Here is a 15,883-nt window from a genome sequence, read left to right on the forward strand (position 1 = left end):
ACCCCATACAAATTAACTCTCTGCTGAGGAAACTCACATGCTGCCCCACGTGAGAGGGATTTAACCCTAACACTGCCTGCTCCTTACCAGGAATTACAGTGCTACGGCCAGGAAACACGGCGCGGGTTTCCTGGCATTTGATTGGTTCAAGGGCCGTCACATGAGGCGACAGCCCTTGAAAAATCTAATTTTGCCGGCTACCAGTTTTCGCGACGGCGACATCGCTCCGTCGCATTGTTGCCGTTGCCGTCGGCGGCAATGCATTTGTTTTCAGGGGCGACGTCGCATCACCGGCACTATAAGCGCGGCTTTAGATTGTAAGCTCTCCGGTGCAGGGATTTACTTTCCCATTGTGACTTTACTGCGCTTATTATATTATTATAATTCTCTGTACTGTATGGTCTTTGGAAGCACTGAGTACACTGCTGGCGCTATATAAATATATACATACATACATACATACATATAGTTTTTGTACAGTAGGTTGGGATGCATTTTAAATGACATGTCAAAAATTCCTGCTCATCCATTAAAATATGTCACAAACTACAAGAAACATATCTTCTGAAAAAAATGTCCTAGGTTTCACATTAGTGTGTATATGAAATTTTCTTAAAATTATAAATTGTCTACTGCACCACTTGTCCTCCTTTGCATGTATCCCAATATCATAAGAATTCAACTGTACATTTGCAAAATCTTATCATTAAAATATGAATAATGATGTTAGGCTTTTATAAACTTCACATGTGTATACAAAGCCACTATATTCCCCGGGGCAGGCTCTGCTCTTTCTCCCAGAATCCCCCACGGCAGCCGCAAGTGATGCGTTGCCAGGAGTGCTTCCAACACGGGTCATTGCAGGCTGGATATGGGCGTGGTTTCCTCTATACATCATCGCATCGAGATGGGCAGAGAGTTTATTGACCCTCAAGCCGCCTTTGGAGAAGCGACGGGGTGTGGCCTGTCACGTGCCATGGTAATTGTGGGCGTGTCTGCCTCGCGCGTCTATGGCAACTGGGGGCGGGCGCTGCGGTGCGTGCGCACTGGGTATTCAGTGGTCGGCGAGAGCAGTCGGAGTCAGCGAAGATGGACGAGTTTCAGACGGCGGAGGAGGTAAGGGGTGTGAGGCAGAGTGCAGCTTCACTGCGACGCCTATGTTGTGTTTTGGGGGGGCGGTGGATTGAGCCCCTACGCCTTAACGCACGTGTGAGGAGGGTGTGTAATGTCCCCTGTGTTTTAGACGCACCTCAGAGCAGTGGCTGTGTGTTTGCCGCAGTGTCCTCTCCGCCGCTCGGTTGGCACAAGGGGTTACGGGACTGTTTAAACTGGTTAACGGCCGCGCGCGTGTTTTAAACGTTTGTTCTACTCTTCTCCCCAGATCTAGAGCGAGACAAAGACGCTCGAGCTCCCCCCCCCCCCCCAGCGCTTTCTCTCGGGATATTGTTGCTGATTAACATACTCGTGGATAAATGCACTCGTGTTTCTGTACTGTTGCAACTGGACTAACCCACCTACCGTCACATAAGGGGACAATATAATGAAGGCAAAAGTGGTGCAATTCTGGGCCAAAGATAACTGCTGCAGAGAAAATTCAAGTGCAGTAACCTTTTCGGTGCAGGTCAGGTGACGCCAGAGGGCCACTGAACCTCCCGGGATTTGCGCTCATGTGCTTCAGAAGCGCAGGGTGTTTCCCTTCCGTTTTCATTGGGTTGACTGCTCTGTTAGTGGTTTGTCTGATTTTTAGTACCTGCAACATGTGCATTTCCCCATAACGTAACCTGTACATCATTAGGGTACTGAAAAGGGCTAAGGGGATATTCACCTGATGGCTGGGGCCATGGTACAGCAGACCGTGCGGACGCGTCTGCACTCTGAGCGAACAGACTGCCTTATGGCAGTGTTCGCGTCCATGCGGCGGGCGGGAAGGGGCGCGCGTTGCGCAAGAAATCAAACTGATTTCTTAGCGCGACAGGCCGGTAACGTGAGCGGTTTGCCCAATGAGGGCGAACTAGCTCCGTGATTCCCCCCACGTCCCGACCACTATGGCCAGGTAAGCGCCCGCTCACTGACCAGCCTCCCCACGGGCGAAGAACCATGGCCTCAGCCCCGGGCCATAGAGGGGTGAGGAGAGCGGATGCGCGCTAACGCTGAGGCTCGCCTGCATCAGTCAGCGCGATTCCACGGACTTGCAGGCGAGCCAGCGTGCGCGAAGGGAGCCGGGGGGAGGTGGTTGGAGGCAGGGCAGTGACGTCACTGGGCTAATCGCCCGCGACGCACTGACGTCAATGTCACGGTGCCGTGACGTTGCTTAAGGCTAATTGGATGTTTTCAGCCGACAGCGCGCTGAAAAACAGCTTGGCTCTCAGCTGAAAACTCCAAAGCCTCCGCACGCCTGCGGACGCTCGTGTGAGCCCCCTCTCAAGGCATCCTCATTGAGGATGCAGGTGCTCAGCGCGGAGCGTCCGCACGCTTCAGCGCTGCTTGTCCTTCTATGGACGCAGCCTTAGGCCTCGGTCCCGCTGCGCTCGTTGGCGCGGGCGGCCACATGCGAGTTCCCCACCAGCAGGGGAATCCTCCCGAGCCGGTCCCCCCTGGCGGCACAGCGCACTACACGCTGTGGCGCGTCAGCCGCTATGGGACACAAGAAAATGGTGTTCCCTAGCGTTGACGCGTCACGTGGTGTGGCTGTGAGCCAATGGGGAGGGGAGGCTTCGGGAGGAGAAGAGGCTTCGGGGAGCGGGGAGGAGTGTGGAGTGAAAGCAGGTGAGTGCCTGTCTGTGTGTCTGTGTGTGTGTGTCTGCCTTTGTGTGTGTGTGTGTGTGTCTGCCTCTGTGTGTGTGTGTGTGTGTTGCTTACCATCAGCAGCTCCAGCCCGAGTCCGTGGAGGGAGGGGGGGGAGAGTAGCGGGTCCCTCCGCTCAAGCCACGCCCCCCCTCCCTGTCAAAGCTCCCGCTCCCTACAGACCGCATATCGCGGTCTGTGTATGTCAGCGCACCGCCTATCTGCAGTGCGGGCGCGCTGACTCTGGGAGCGGGGCCTTAGCCTTAGATGCACATTTTTTTTCCTTCCCCTCCAGAATTGCTCCACTTCTATTTCTTCTGTGGGGGTGCTGAAATCGGTGCACAGAGCGGCACCATGGTTATAAACTAAAATGAATCCGTTACAAACAATTAGATTCTTTACTGATCTAGTGCAATTCTTCCATGCTGATTGTTTCCTTATTTTTGCCATCCTGGACACTTTAGTATATGGCCCCCATAGACATGAAGGCATTTTGTCGCTCTAACTCAGTTCTTGTTTTGTACATTTTTCTCCATACAAGTTTGCAGGTGGCGGATGTTACAGCATTAGATGGACTATGGAATTGTAATATGTATCGAAATATTGGGCTTATGGTTGCTCTGAAAATGTATGCGCCATCTCATTTTGGGTGGCCCAAACATTGTTTCTGTAATGTATCATACTTTTACATTATGGTACTTAACTTTTTTTTTTTTTGGCTGACCTTATGTATTTGTTGGAAGAAGCCAGCACATGGAGTTAAGCAAAATGCTTAATTGTCCCAGGTATTTTGACATTAGGTGAGGACTAGCAGTGATAACCAAATAACACATATTTATACCCCCCACCTTGCTCCGGTCGTCGTCCTCCCTCGACGCCACTCGACGTAAGCACTTCCATCCGTCGCTCCACGATGACGTCAGTCATCAGAAGGGGCGGATCTAGGGCACGCTGCAAGCACAACAAAACAGTGTCGGTGTGTTGCCGTGGCAACTCTGTAACGGGGTGAAGCAGGAGCCTAACACATACCCTAAAAGTGTAAAGAACACCTATGGCTGCAAAACACATCTAATTAAACTAACACCAAAGAACAAACCCCCTAGGTGACAGACAGCGTGTCTGTATATATAAAGTCAATGTTAAAAACACTGACAGCTGTATTAGTCCTATAGTGGCAAAAAGTAATAAAGCCATATAAATATGGGGTGAGATCCCGGCGACCTATAGGCTTGATAAGCATTGGTCCCGGAGGGGTCAGAAGGTGTCCCTTGTTATATACTCTTACGGTATTGGTCTTTGGTTGAAAAGTGTTATTGAAAACAGCATTGGGGTAGAAATTATACTTGAAGTGCTTACTAATATTAACATTTTAGTTGCTTAATGCATTTTAAGTTTACACTGAAGATACTTCCTTTTTAGTATGAAAGATGAGCTGACATGGTGGGGTATGTGAAGTTTCAAGTTGCTCTGTTGTCTCTTTGCCAAGTATTCTTTGGTCTCTCCTCATTGCTGATGCATCTGCTCAGTTGCTAGAAAGATCTAACCTGGCTCGTCTATGGTCTTCATCCTCACACAAGTCAATATCACATCAACTATATTACGAGTTATTGAGGCTGCAATCCTGCATAGCAGACAGTGCTTACTTACTAGTGCATCAATGTTAATGGTTTTAATATAATATTTCCAAGACAAATGGCAAGTTATTTATTTTGACAGGGTTCTGTGTTCATATATATATTTTTTAATATTGGATAACAGTGGCGCATATAGATGGGGGAGGTAATTTATTAAACTGTGATATATGCTTATCTGGGCATTATCGCACAAACTCCTATTGAAGTCATTATGAGTTTTGGTGCAATAGTGTCTTAAACCATCCTGTTAGAAATAAGAGGTTTATTGAAGATTGTAAAACCTCCCCAAAGGTGTCTTTTTTTTTTTTTTTTTACATTTTTTATAAATAAACCAGGGAAATGTTACAAGTTTATAAAATGATTTTAAAGGCTATTTCCAATCAGAAATACCCCTTTTTTTATTACTTGTATAGGAAGCAGTGTCTCCCCAGAGCTGAATTACATTAATTTCGGCTCCAGGCCCCCCCTGCTTCCCGATACATACCTCCTGCAGGTGCCGTCTGTTCTTCATGCAAGTTTAAATCAAAACCTCCTCCCTTCTTCTTCACTTTTTTTTTTTTTTCTCTCCCCTGGGTAAACAAAATTGGCCTTTCTGGAACCATACATTTAACAAAAAGTACAATTTTATGTCCTTAAACATAATACCACAAATGCATTTTATTTACATGAAACTGTCCTAAACATGTACTCCGCAAGCTGAATCCTGTCAAGGAATAACTGGCACTCCACGGGTCTTTTCCATTATCGGTGTCGTTTTTTTCCGTGACATGATTCTGCTTGCAGTGATTACCTCCACCGGGTATAACCGTGCACCCTAGGCAATTTCCAGCTTGCGATGTGAGAACTCCTACCTTTTGAATTTAACTTTATCATATATTCTAACATCTGCTTCCTATATAAATTCCATCGTGGGGGGGGGGGGGGGGGAAGGGTCACGGGTAATAGGTTGAAACTGAGTTTAATATAAATATATATTTATTTCTTTAGTTATTCCCGTTCCTTAACAAATTTGAATATGGTGCCTCCATAAGTAGCTTTTAAATAGAAAGACACTTGCATCCGCTAATTATAACTTATATGCATTTTCAAGACCAATCTTATGTAATAGATACTTGTGCAGCATCTAAAATGCATTTGTATATCTTTGCCATAGCAATAGTGCCGCTGTCAGATCAGCCTCTTCTGTTGTGTTTTTTTTTTTTTTTTTTTTTTTTTTAAGCATGCTATAGAATATGTATGCAACATATTTGTATTTTGCAGAAGCAATAATGTAAAAATGGCTACTTCACATATAAGACAGTTTTATGGAAAGAAAATGTTGATGCATGAATATATGAAAAAGATTTACATTTCTTACCCAAAGCAAATGCAGATACATTTGAAGAACAAAACCCATGAGGTTTGGAAATCTCTGAACACTTCTTAATTTAAGCCTTTCAGTGCCAGAGGGTCATGGCACGAGTGCCGCAGAACCTCAGGCACATCGAGATAACGTAACTGCTCTTTGGAACAATCATGTGATCACAACATCACTGAGGTTCCTTTTCTGTCCAGATCACGTTCAGTGATCGAGAGCGCAGAAAGCCTATGGTTGCGCTTATAGGGCCGACGATGCAACGTCGCTCCAAAACAATTTACTCTGTTGCCAGCGCTTATAGTAAGCGCGACTTCGCGGCCCAAAATTTGGAAGCGGGTTAGTGTGTGTGTGTGTGTGTGTGTGTGTGTGTGTGTGTACACAAGTACCCCTATCCTAGCAGATGTCTGGGCGAAGTAGACAAGATGTCGCCAGGAAAGGGGGCTTGGTCTGGTATGCGAAGTTCACGCATGCCCTTGGCATACTAAGAAGGCCTTTGCCCGGTACTGTGAGGTACTGGCAACCTGGGGATAGGTGGGAGTTTTAGTTCCCATGCAGCGGTTGGCTGCAAAGCTTAAAGATAGGGGTTTTGACTGTTTTAAAAATCCATGCAGCCGATCGGGGATTAGTTCCATCATGCCGTAACAAAGATTCATTGTGCGGTACCAAGTTGTAACATCATAACCAAGATTTGTATCCAGCTTCTAAAGTTCATAAGAACTAAGGACTTCCAAACCAATTCTACGGCGGTAGAACGACGGAAACAATTGCGGAGGAGAAACGGGTTGCGAGAGGCGCCCCTATCCAAAGACTGTTTTTTATTTGCACACAACTCCCGCTCCTGGGAAATTGTGCTTAAATACTGTTTCAAAAGATTTAGTTTTGCCCTGTCCCAGTAAGTGTATTTTTATAATATTTTGTAAATCAAGCTGTGTATGTTCATTGTGTAAATAAATTACAATTTATTTTATCTCTTGCTTTGCTCAAAGGATCCGGCTAATTTTGGTGTTAAGTTCTGGTCTCCCGTGACAGTATCTTAACCGTTCGAGTGCCAGAGGGGCTCTGGCATGAGATTGCAATTTGAGGGAGGGGCCATGGCAATCACATGATTGCGGTGTCTCCGATTTCCCTGCGTTTCAGATCGTGTTCTGCACTCCAAAGGAATGCAGAGCATAATCTCTCCTGAAATGAGCACAAAAAGGGTGTGGCGTAGCAGACCCCGTGACACAGTGGCTTCATCCTAAGCACAGAAAGGGTTAATGAGACGATGTAGCTAGAAGACACCTTACAGCTATGTAAATACATCACCGCAAGTTGCGGTCTCGTTTCCAGATGGTGGCTTCTTCCATACCACATCAGAGGGCTTCGCCATAAGGCGTCTTCCTCATTGTTCTCTTAGCTCTTTATTGTTAAAGTATTCTAGCCAGTGGACGCAGGCACATTGGTGTAATTTAAAGCGGCAACTTGAAATACAAAAATATCCTCAGTACAGAAACTTTTTTTAATGTACATACATGTATATGGCTAACCATAACCTTTAGAGATTTTACGGGCAGGTATTGATAATTGTTGATCTATGCTGCTATAGGATTATAGTGTAATTTCAAGATATTTTATGCTACAAACGTTGTTAATTCTTATACTGAATGGGTTTGAGTTCATTCTTGTATGAGAAACAGCAGTAATAATGAGCCTGGTGAAAATAGAAAGCATACGTTTTTGTAAAAAAAAATAAAAATAGTGTTATCAAAACAACTGTTGCTAGATGGTGTGTGGGGTTTTTTTATTTTTTTTTATTTATTTTTTGTTTTTTTTGCGAGAACCTAAAAAGCATTTGCATCATGTACACATGTTAAAACAAATGTTTTGTCATGTAAATGTGCATGCTACTGAGTGAAAAATGTAAGTTATTCTTTGTTTTTTTACATTTCAGTCATTTGTTGTGGATGAAGTAAGCAACATCATTAAAGAGGTAAGCGCTAAATGTTACATAAGTCAAGTGAAAGGATGTAGAAAGTTTACGGAAAATTATTTGTGAAAGTTCATCTTTGTTCAGTGCAAAATATAATCGCACTGAATATTGCAATACATTAATACCATTTTATGTGCCAATACAAAACTGGTGTGCAATTGGTTTATACGTACATTCAAAACAATACTTGTGTATAAGCATTTAATTTGTGTAAAAACTATTTTACAGAAGGTTTTTGCTTATCTTATGGCAATGGAAGCTACAGTATAGACCAGGGATGTCAAACTCGCATCTTATGCGCGCGTGGCCTGATTAGATTTGCTTTTACTTAATTTGGGACCAACGTGCGATACATTTTAAAAATACGCAAATACATAGTACTGTTGTATTCTATATGTCAGCATTAAGTAATCTTCTCCCCCCCCCCCCCCATGTGCTGCGCACCTCTCCAGCTTTTCTCCCCCCATGCAGCGCTGCTGTCCAGCTTCTCCCCCCCCTCACATGCTGCTCTACTCTCCAGCTTCTCCCCCTCCTCCCCCCCTCACATGCTGCACATCTCGTGCCACCCCATTCTGCAGACCTCTTACCCTCCCCCTCAACAACAGTGTCCCACAAAGCAGATCTGATGGCACCGCTTAGGAACAGGGTGTGTGAGGTAAAATGAGCGCGACACGGGGTGTCTCGCGGTCGCAGCAGCAGAAACATGGAAAGGCTAAATGGGCACTACAATTGGCCTGACAAGCGTGTGCAATGCTATAGGCTTCAGTGTTTGTATATCCTTGGATGCTATAGCGATCAGCTACCAGCAGCGTGTCCAATAATTGCATTCCATTAGTTTCCATTACAACAATAAAGCAAGCAGTATTTATAACAGGGTTTATGAGCCTTATTACCACTCCAATTCTTATTATAAAGAATGCTTAATAAAGTTTTGATAACAATTATCCAGCCTAAAGAACTTAATAGTTTATGGGTAATGAACAATTGATAGGTAAAATAAAATATGTAAACGTTGATGGGTAATGGCGCACAAACAGTATTTTAGTTTCAGTGCAGTTATGGTATTAATCTGCATGTAGGAGTAGTATGAAGTGGCAATGCAGTGCCAATTAATCCTAAAGTGATATTACTTATTTAATTTCTATTTACTCTTGATAATTCTGAGCACATGTTCATTTTATTTATTGTGAAATGCTTCAGTTGTTTACTATTGGTGCTAAAATGGAGAGTTCTAGTAGCCATACTATTCTAGGAAAAAATTAGGCGCACAAGTTTTTCATTCATTTTTAGTGTGCAGATATTTTGAAACCTCGAAGTTCACTTAAAGAAACTTTTGTGGCTTAGGTTTTCAAAGCTCTGTACTCTATAATATCGATGAAGAACTCTAATGTTGATGGAAATATGTTTGAAAGTATGGAAAAAGAAGGTACGAATGGTAGTTGTAAAACCTGAAAATAGAAATATTATAGTACTACTTTTACGATGCTTTACTTGAAGTTTATTAACCCTTTTCATTGTCTGACTTTTTTAAAGTCCATAGAAAGTGCAATTGCTGGTAACGCCTACCAACATAACAAAGTCAACCAGTGGACCACCAATGTGGTGGAGCAAACGCTAAGTCAACTTACAAAACTGGGAAAGCCATTCAAGTACATTGGTAAGCGTCCTCTGGGTTTGTCTGGGTTTAATGCCAGTTAAGGTAGAGGGTTCTCTTTATTGTTAAAAGCACCTGCTAGACATCGTGTGTTCTACCTGCAAGAGGCACAGGCTCATACAAACAATATGACAGGCATAGTTGAATCACAAACATTCATTCCAGGAAATCTGTGGTTTAGTAATTCCTACTGTACGAGTTTAAAACTGAGCTTCCAGCACTAGTCTTTGTAAGGCTGAGTTGCATCCATTACTGCCAGTTCCTCCTAAATTAAGACCATGATATCATCCTAACAATATGTCATTGTCTCGAGTGTTTATCTGCCTGTTTGAATAGCTTTTGTTTGGTGACACTGCAGTGATCACTAACATTCGGTTCTGCTAGAGTTGGCATTGTATGACTGGTCTTATTCCACATGCGAGGGTTTCAGAAATTATTGAAAACCTTTTCAAATATGATGTCCAAACACTGGTGTGTATTTTTCCTTATTGCATTTACAGAATATGCTAGTAAACTGTTGCTTCCATTATTATTGTGCACCTAGAGCAGGAAAATTTTTACACCCTAGCACCAAAAGCTGTGCACAGCGGTGACTGGCCAGGCGGTTACCACCGCGACATAGAAGCACTGTTACCAGTCTGCTGCTTTTGTGTGCGTACTGACTAGCAGCAGCGAACCGCGGTGCTTCGTTTGGGGGTAGGGTAGTTGTGGAGATTTCTATAGGATTCTGCCCCTCCCTGCTCTCATATCATAGTGTCGGTGTCTCAGAAATAGACTCTGGCACAGAGCCACTATTGGCTTGGGAGTAGCCGAAATGCATATCAAAATGCTGTCTCCTAAGTATTTTCTATATTATATATTTTTATAACCACTCCTGCCATAGTCTGAATTGGTGCTGGGAAGAGAATCTATGCACTGTTTTAGCTTGGGCAATGTTGCTGAGCAACCATGTCAGAAGTGTTCATAGCTGGAAATATTGTGCCCTTTATTCTTCCTGTTACATGTGTAGTAAATGTTTATCTTGTTCGTCCTCACTACCTGTGGAATTTAGCTATTTCCCGTCTGAGCTGGACAGGACACAAACTTTAACTGGTAGGTTATAATAGGACCTCCTTCCCCTTTATCTCTCCAGTGTCTCCTGCTCGCTCTGGGTGTATAGTGTAGGCCCCAAGAAACAGGTTTGCGGTCTAAAATATGCAGGTGGATTTGGTCGGTTTTAATCTGTACGGATTAATCAATCAGTTGACTGATATTTGATAAATCTGCGGAGTGGATTTTATAAATCCGTCAATTGATTGTGTAATCCGCAGAGTGTATTGGTGGTAATAATAAAAAAAATCTGTTTAATCCTTTCTCCCCCCCCCTTTTTTTTTTTTTTTTTGAGATTGAACTTCTGAAATCCACTGACCAAAGGAACTGGGGAATCTGCTGTGGATACAAATTCACCCATCTTTAGTGCTGGGATGCTACTGACACATGGCTGCTGCTCACTGGGGAGATGAGGGACACTTCAGGGTTTTTCTCTCTCTCCCTCTCTCTCTCTTTCTCTTTCTCTACCTCTCTTTCTCTACCTCTCTTTCTCTACCTCTCTTTCTCTACCTCTCTTTCTCTACCTCTCTTTCTCTACCTCTGCGATTTGGCAAGAACCGGAAGTGTGTTCGATGCCAGGACTTCATATGTTCTAACTCTGCCTTTCCTCCACTGGTGAAAAGGTCTCTGCTGCCTAAGCCATGATCAGAGCCCAGGAAGTTGTATCTGCTTTGTATGTTTCTATGAAAGGTTATTGGTATGTATTGCAGAATGATTCTTGGACAAGGACTTGGATAGACTTGAAATGTGAGCAGGAAAGTGGCAGATTAGATTTAATACAGGTAAATGTAAGGTCATGCATTTGGGAAATGCCAATAAATGGGCGAATTACAAATAAAATGGAGCAAAAGTAGCTCAATCCTTGATGGAGAAGGATTTAAGCGTGCTTGTAGACAGCGGACTTGGCAATAGTGCCTCATGTCATGCAGTAACTGCAAAGGCAAATAAGATCTTATCTTGCATTAATTATGGAACTAGAAATAGTTCCATAATTTCCAAGCTCTGTCCTTCTGCCTCACTTCTGCTCCCAGAACATTTGGAAATCTCACGGTGGTTATATTGGCCTCCTTACGACAGGAAGGAATTGGTCATATCATACCTAAATGACTGGTGGGCAGACGCCTCTTCTCTAATCGACTTGGCAAGACATCTAAAGAGTAATTTATGTATTAAAACAGCATAGATGGATCATCCTCTTCCAAAACGGCGGGTTCTGTTTCAGGGTTTTATTCTAGATTCACTGCAAGAAAATGTTTTTTTTATTTATTTTTTTCCCCTCTAATCAAAGGACCCTAAATCTCACCTGTTCTGTGTCAAATTTAAGAGAGGTGTTTTTTTTGCTTGCCCTCAAAATGCATTACAATGTTGGGGCACGTCTGCTTTCAACCAGGCAATTCTCTGGACCAGACTTCATGAGGTAACCCCCTGAAGAGGGCAAAGAGTGCCTCTACCAAGGGAGCTTATGCCAGGGCTTGGATGTGTGTTGTGCTCTGGCACAAGGAGAAGGCATTTGATCTGCTAAACCTCTGCTCCCCATGTCTTAGTTCCTGCAAAAAGATTTTAACAAAGGTCTTGATTAAAATTCTCTGAAGGTACAAATGACAGGCAGAGTAGCAAAGATCAACCGCCAGACGTCTGACAATTGTATACCTTCTTTATTTTTTTAAGCCTGTGCAGAAAATCAGATTAAGAATTTTGGCACCGATATCAAGTTGCGACTTACCTTTTTTGCTTCTTTCTGTCCTCTCGTGCACCATTTCACACTTAAAATCATCTTGATAGTGGCAGTCACATCAGCTAGAAAAATGTGTCAATTACAGGCTCTTTCTAGAAGAGAACCCTATATGGTATTTCATGAGGACAAGGTAGTGTAGGGGCATCTCCCAGATTTTTCTCAAATCAAAGCCTTTTATTTAAATCAAGAAATTGTTCTACCATCTTTGTCCTAATCCATCTAATGCAAAAGATAACCTTAATAAATTGTGTGTTGTCTGAAAATGTAACTAGAGAACTGGTTGTTTTTGAAAAAACAGGCAGTTATTTGTTTGTATGGCAGACACTGCCTCAATGCCTACATTGGTGATTACAGAAGCCTATCGGATTCAAGGTAAAATTACACCTGAAGTAATTAAGGCATATTCTACTAGAGCGTGGTTGCTTAATGGGCAGATAGAGGTCAAGCTTCGGCAGCAGAGATTTGCAGAGCAGCCGCCTGGACTTCAGTGAGCACATTCATGAAGCATTAGAGACAATGTGACTGCAACATCTGATTCTTTTGAGAGAAGTATGTTGCATGTCATTGTAAACACTTAAACGCTCCCATTTAGTACTGCTGTGGTATGTTCCACAGGTAGTGCAAAGCCGTGGGGACGTAGGAGAGGAAATTCTTACAGCCATTTATTTTTCTTCTGGCCCTTTTCACGGCACTGCATGGGACTTTCCTTCCTAAATAAGTCTATGCAGCAAATTGTTTGTGGTTATGCATATTTTAATTTACTTTGCGGTTTGTTTGACTTGGAAACATTAGAGAGATGGAGGGGAAGGAAGGTACCTACTAGTTTCTCTTGTTCATCCCACATGGAAGGAGGTACATCCCACAGGTAGTGCACTGCTGTGAAAGAACATTCTTACTGATTTCTCAGTCCCCATCTTCAACTTTTTAATATTTGTAGGAAAATACTAAAGCTGACCATCTCCCTTCACAAATGTCTTGTCTATATTGATGATCATTATTAATAATGATCCTCTACTGCAGTGTGTGCAAGATAGTTTTAATTTGATTATTTTTGTTCACAGTGACTTGTGTAATTATGCAAAAAAATGGTGCAGGACTCCACACAGCAAGCTCATGTTTCTGGGACAACTCAATGGACGGTAAGACACAAAACACACACAAAACACACACAAAACACACACAAAACACACACAAAACACACACAAAACACACACTGCATCTAAAGAAGAAACAAAAATCAGGTTTCCCGCATTAACGGACAGTTAAGCGCTGCCACTTTCTTAGAAGCAGTAGAGCTAGGGCTTAGGTTTATGCACTAGATGTATATACTATCCATGCAGGCTAGAGTGCCTTAAACGGATTTGAACTTTTGCCGATTTTTAGTCTGAGAACAGAACATTCTAAAACTATTGATAGTCTAGTTGCTCTATTGTTATGGGCGAACTGGAGATTTGTTTTAGGTTGGAATCCATTTAAATATACTTGGTTGACAGCAATGTTATGGCGTAGAAGCACACCCATTTTTTAAGTATATGTTTTTTTTCATGTACCTGTGCACTACAGGTCCACTGAGGTCCTTCTCCCTCCACAGCATAGGTAAATAAGAATTTTCACAGGTAGTGTTAGGACCTGCATACTGGTCATGCCGTGAAGTGGCTGCAGGCTTAACGCTTTGGCCAAAGGGTTTAACTCCATGACCCTTACTCAGGAGAATACTAACATTTAAGTACTTACCTATGTATTTTGTCACATTAGGTATTTTTGTAATTTGCTGCTGCGTGACCAGAGATAATGAGGGCGTCCCACCCTTCTCAGCCACCTGTTCTATCTACGTGTTTCCCCTCAATTTGGGCTGCATCTGAGAACTCCCTTTTAAACCAAACCGTGACAAGAGGGCAGGTGTTTTGAACAAGACGGGTTAAGGCTCCAGACTGGTCTTACTAATGGGAGTGCATCTCTATGCAACTGAATTACAGTACTGTACATCTGAATGTAGTACACTTTTTGTTTTGTGGGGAAGGGGTTGTCATCTGAGTTTCTACTTCATAACATTGCAGGATACAAAGACACATCTAGAAAGCTAAAAGAGAAGCAGCAGAGGCAATACCTTTTTTAAAGGGTTGCTCTCCAAGGCTATGGACATTCATGTGCTCTTGTATGCGAGTTTCTTCTTCTGTCTTTAATACTGTAACAAACACATCAGTGACTCGCATCCTGTAATTTTACACTTTTTTGTTTTTTGTTTTCCTTCTCCATTTGTTCTGGTATTGAGCCCTCATACACATTTCTTTTCACTATTTGAATAGACCAACAAACATTTTCATATACAAAATGGTGTACAGAGCTTTTTAAACCTAAAGTTTAAATGTGTACTTTAGCAGCATTGCTGTGACCCTCTGTTCTTTTTATTTTTTCCCCTACAGGGAGCTGCACTGTGAGATGGGAGAACAAGACTATGTACTGTATCGTCAGTGCCTTTGGACTTGCAATATAACCCTTTTTTTTTTCAGTTCAGAATCTCTGCTTTTTAACATTCTTCTTTTTGCGTTTTATTTTGGGGAAACTTTTTTTTTTTTGTCACCTAGCTTCCACCACTATAAGTGGAAACACCTCAACCTGTGTTCTCAATTACAACTGCTGAAACCTCACCAAATATTAAGTCTTCAGTCTAAGCATATTCCAAGGTGCTACAACCTGAAAGTGCCACTGTATGAACTTTTTGCTTGAATTAACACACTATCACATTTATTATTTTTGTTAGTACGAAATAAATTAATGTTGAAAACATTGGAAATGGTTTTTGTTTTGGTAAACTGCACTGCTTTTTGCACCACATACAAATAATTACTTGATCTTTTTGTTGACACTTTGTGGGGGGGAAAGGGTGTTTGCTCTGAATCCTTTAATACAGTAGACCACAAATACTGTGTGCTTTTTCCCAGAGGGAAGCAATACCATGGTTCTGCTGCAGTAGTCGATTATTGTTTTGACTTACGAATGCAACCTGAGGTTACTGTACTGGCAGCAGATGGGAATAGCACATCCATTTCTTCCTGGATATATAATTACATTTATTTTTTAGTTTGTATACCCAAACACTGGTACACTTACTTCTTTTATATGTTTATTCACTTAGTGGAAATTTTTATATATTTGCACATTGGTTGGTTATTCATAGAGGGAATAAATTAACCCCTTCACATCAATAGTGAAATTAATTCTCACAAAACATGTTATGTATTACTAAGAGCAGCACTGGAGTAAGTTATTGTATTTCTTTTGCCTACAGCTTTTTCTACCTTATAAGAAGGCACCCTACTTTCCTTCCGAAAGTGCCCCCCAGTCTTTTGCCCTTGTGGGTCCCAACCGTTTCTAGTGCTCTGGTACAATCCAAAGGTGGTTTACTGCCCATCTGAGGTTCCTGCTCTTTTGAATGTGCGGAATACGCCTTCTCTCCTGTTGGCCCCGCTTCCTGACACCAGCGATCGCATCAAAGGAGGCAAAACCAGCAGGAGGAATGGTCTCTCCTTTACCCTCAACTAGTGCTTAATAGTACCTCAAGCAGAGTGTCCTCAAACAATAAAAAGCTAGATATTTATTAAAATGAAGCAATAAATACGTTGAATAATAACCATATAATTTAGTCTAAATAATATTTAAA

General features: G+C 42.5%; 1 protein-coding gene across 1 annotated transcript; it reads left to right on the forward strand.

Annotated features, from left to right (window-relative positions):
- Positions 1 to 966: 966 nt before the first annotated feature.
- Positions 967 to 15,009, forward strand: DYNLT1 (dynein light chain Tctex-type 1). Its single transcript, XM_075597772.1, has 5 exons — positions 967 to 1,116; positions 7,706 to 7,744; positions 9,278 to 9,401; positions 13,284 to 13,361; positions 14,646 to 15,009. Exons 1-5 carry the CDS (start codon positions 1,090 to 1,092, stop codon positions 14,714 to 14,716), a joined length of 339 nt encoding a protein of 112 aa, XP_075453887.1. The 5' UTR covers positions 967 to 1,089; the 3' UTR covers positions 14,717 to 15,009.
- The last annotated feature ends 874 nt before the right edge of the window (positions 15,010 to 15,883 follow it).

This window comes from Ascaphus truei, chromosome 4 (assembly GCF_040206685.1).
Source record: "Ascaphus truei isolate aAscTru1 chromosome 4, aAscTru1.hap1, whole genome shotgun sequence".
In the NCBI taxonomy this organism is placed as follows: Eukaryota; Metazoa; Chordata; class Amphibia; order Anura; family Ascaphidae; genus Ascaphus; species Ascaphus truei.

What these genes read in the sequence shown, in the direction of transcription:
- DYNLT1 (XM_075597772.1), top strand. Translation starts at nt 1,090, where the DNA reads ATGGACGAGTTTCAGACGGCGGAGGAG. An exon ending in AGTTTCAGACGGCGGAGGAG is followed by an intron (nt 1,117 to 7,705) that starts GTAAGGGGTGTG and finishes TTTACATTTCAG; the next exon opens with TCATTTGTTGTGGATGAAGT. An exon ending in AAAGCCATTCAAGTACATTG is followed by an intron (nt 9,402 to 13,283) that starts GTAAGCGTCCTC and finishes TTTTGTTCACAG; the next exon opens with TGACTTGTGTAATTATGCAA.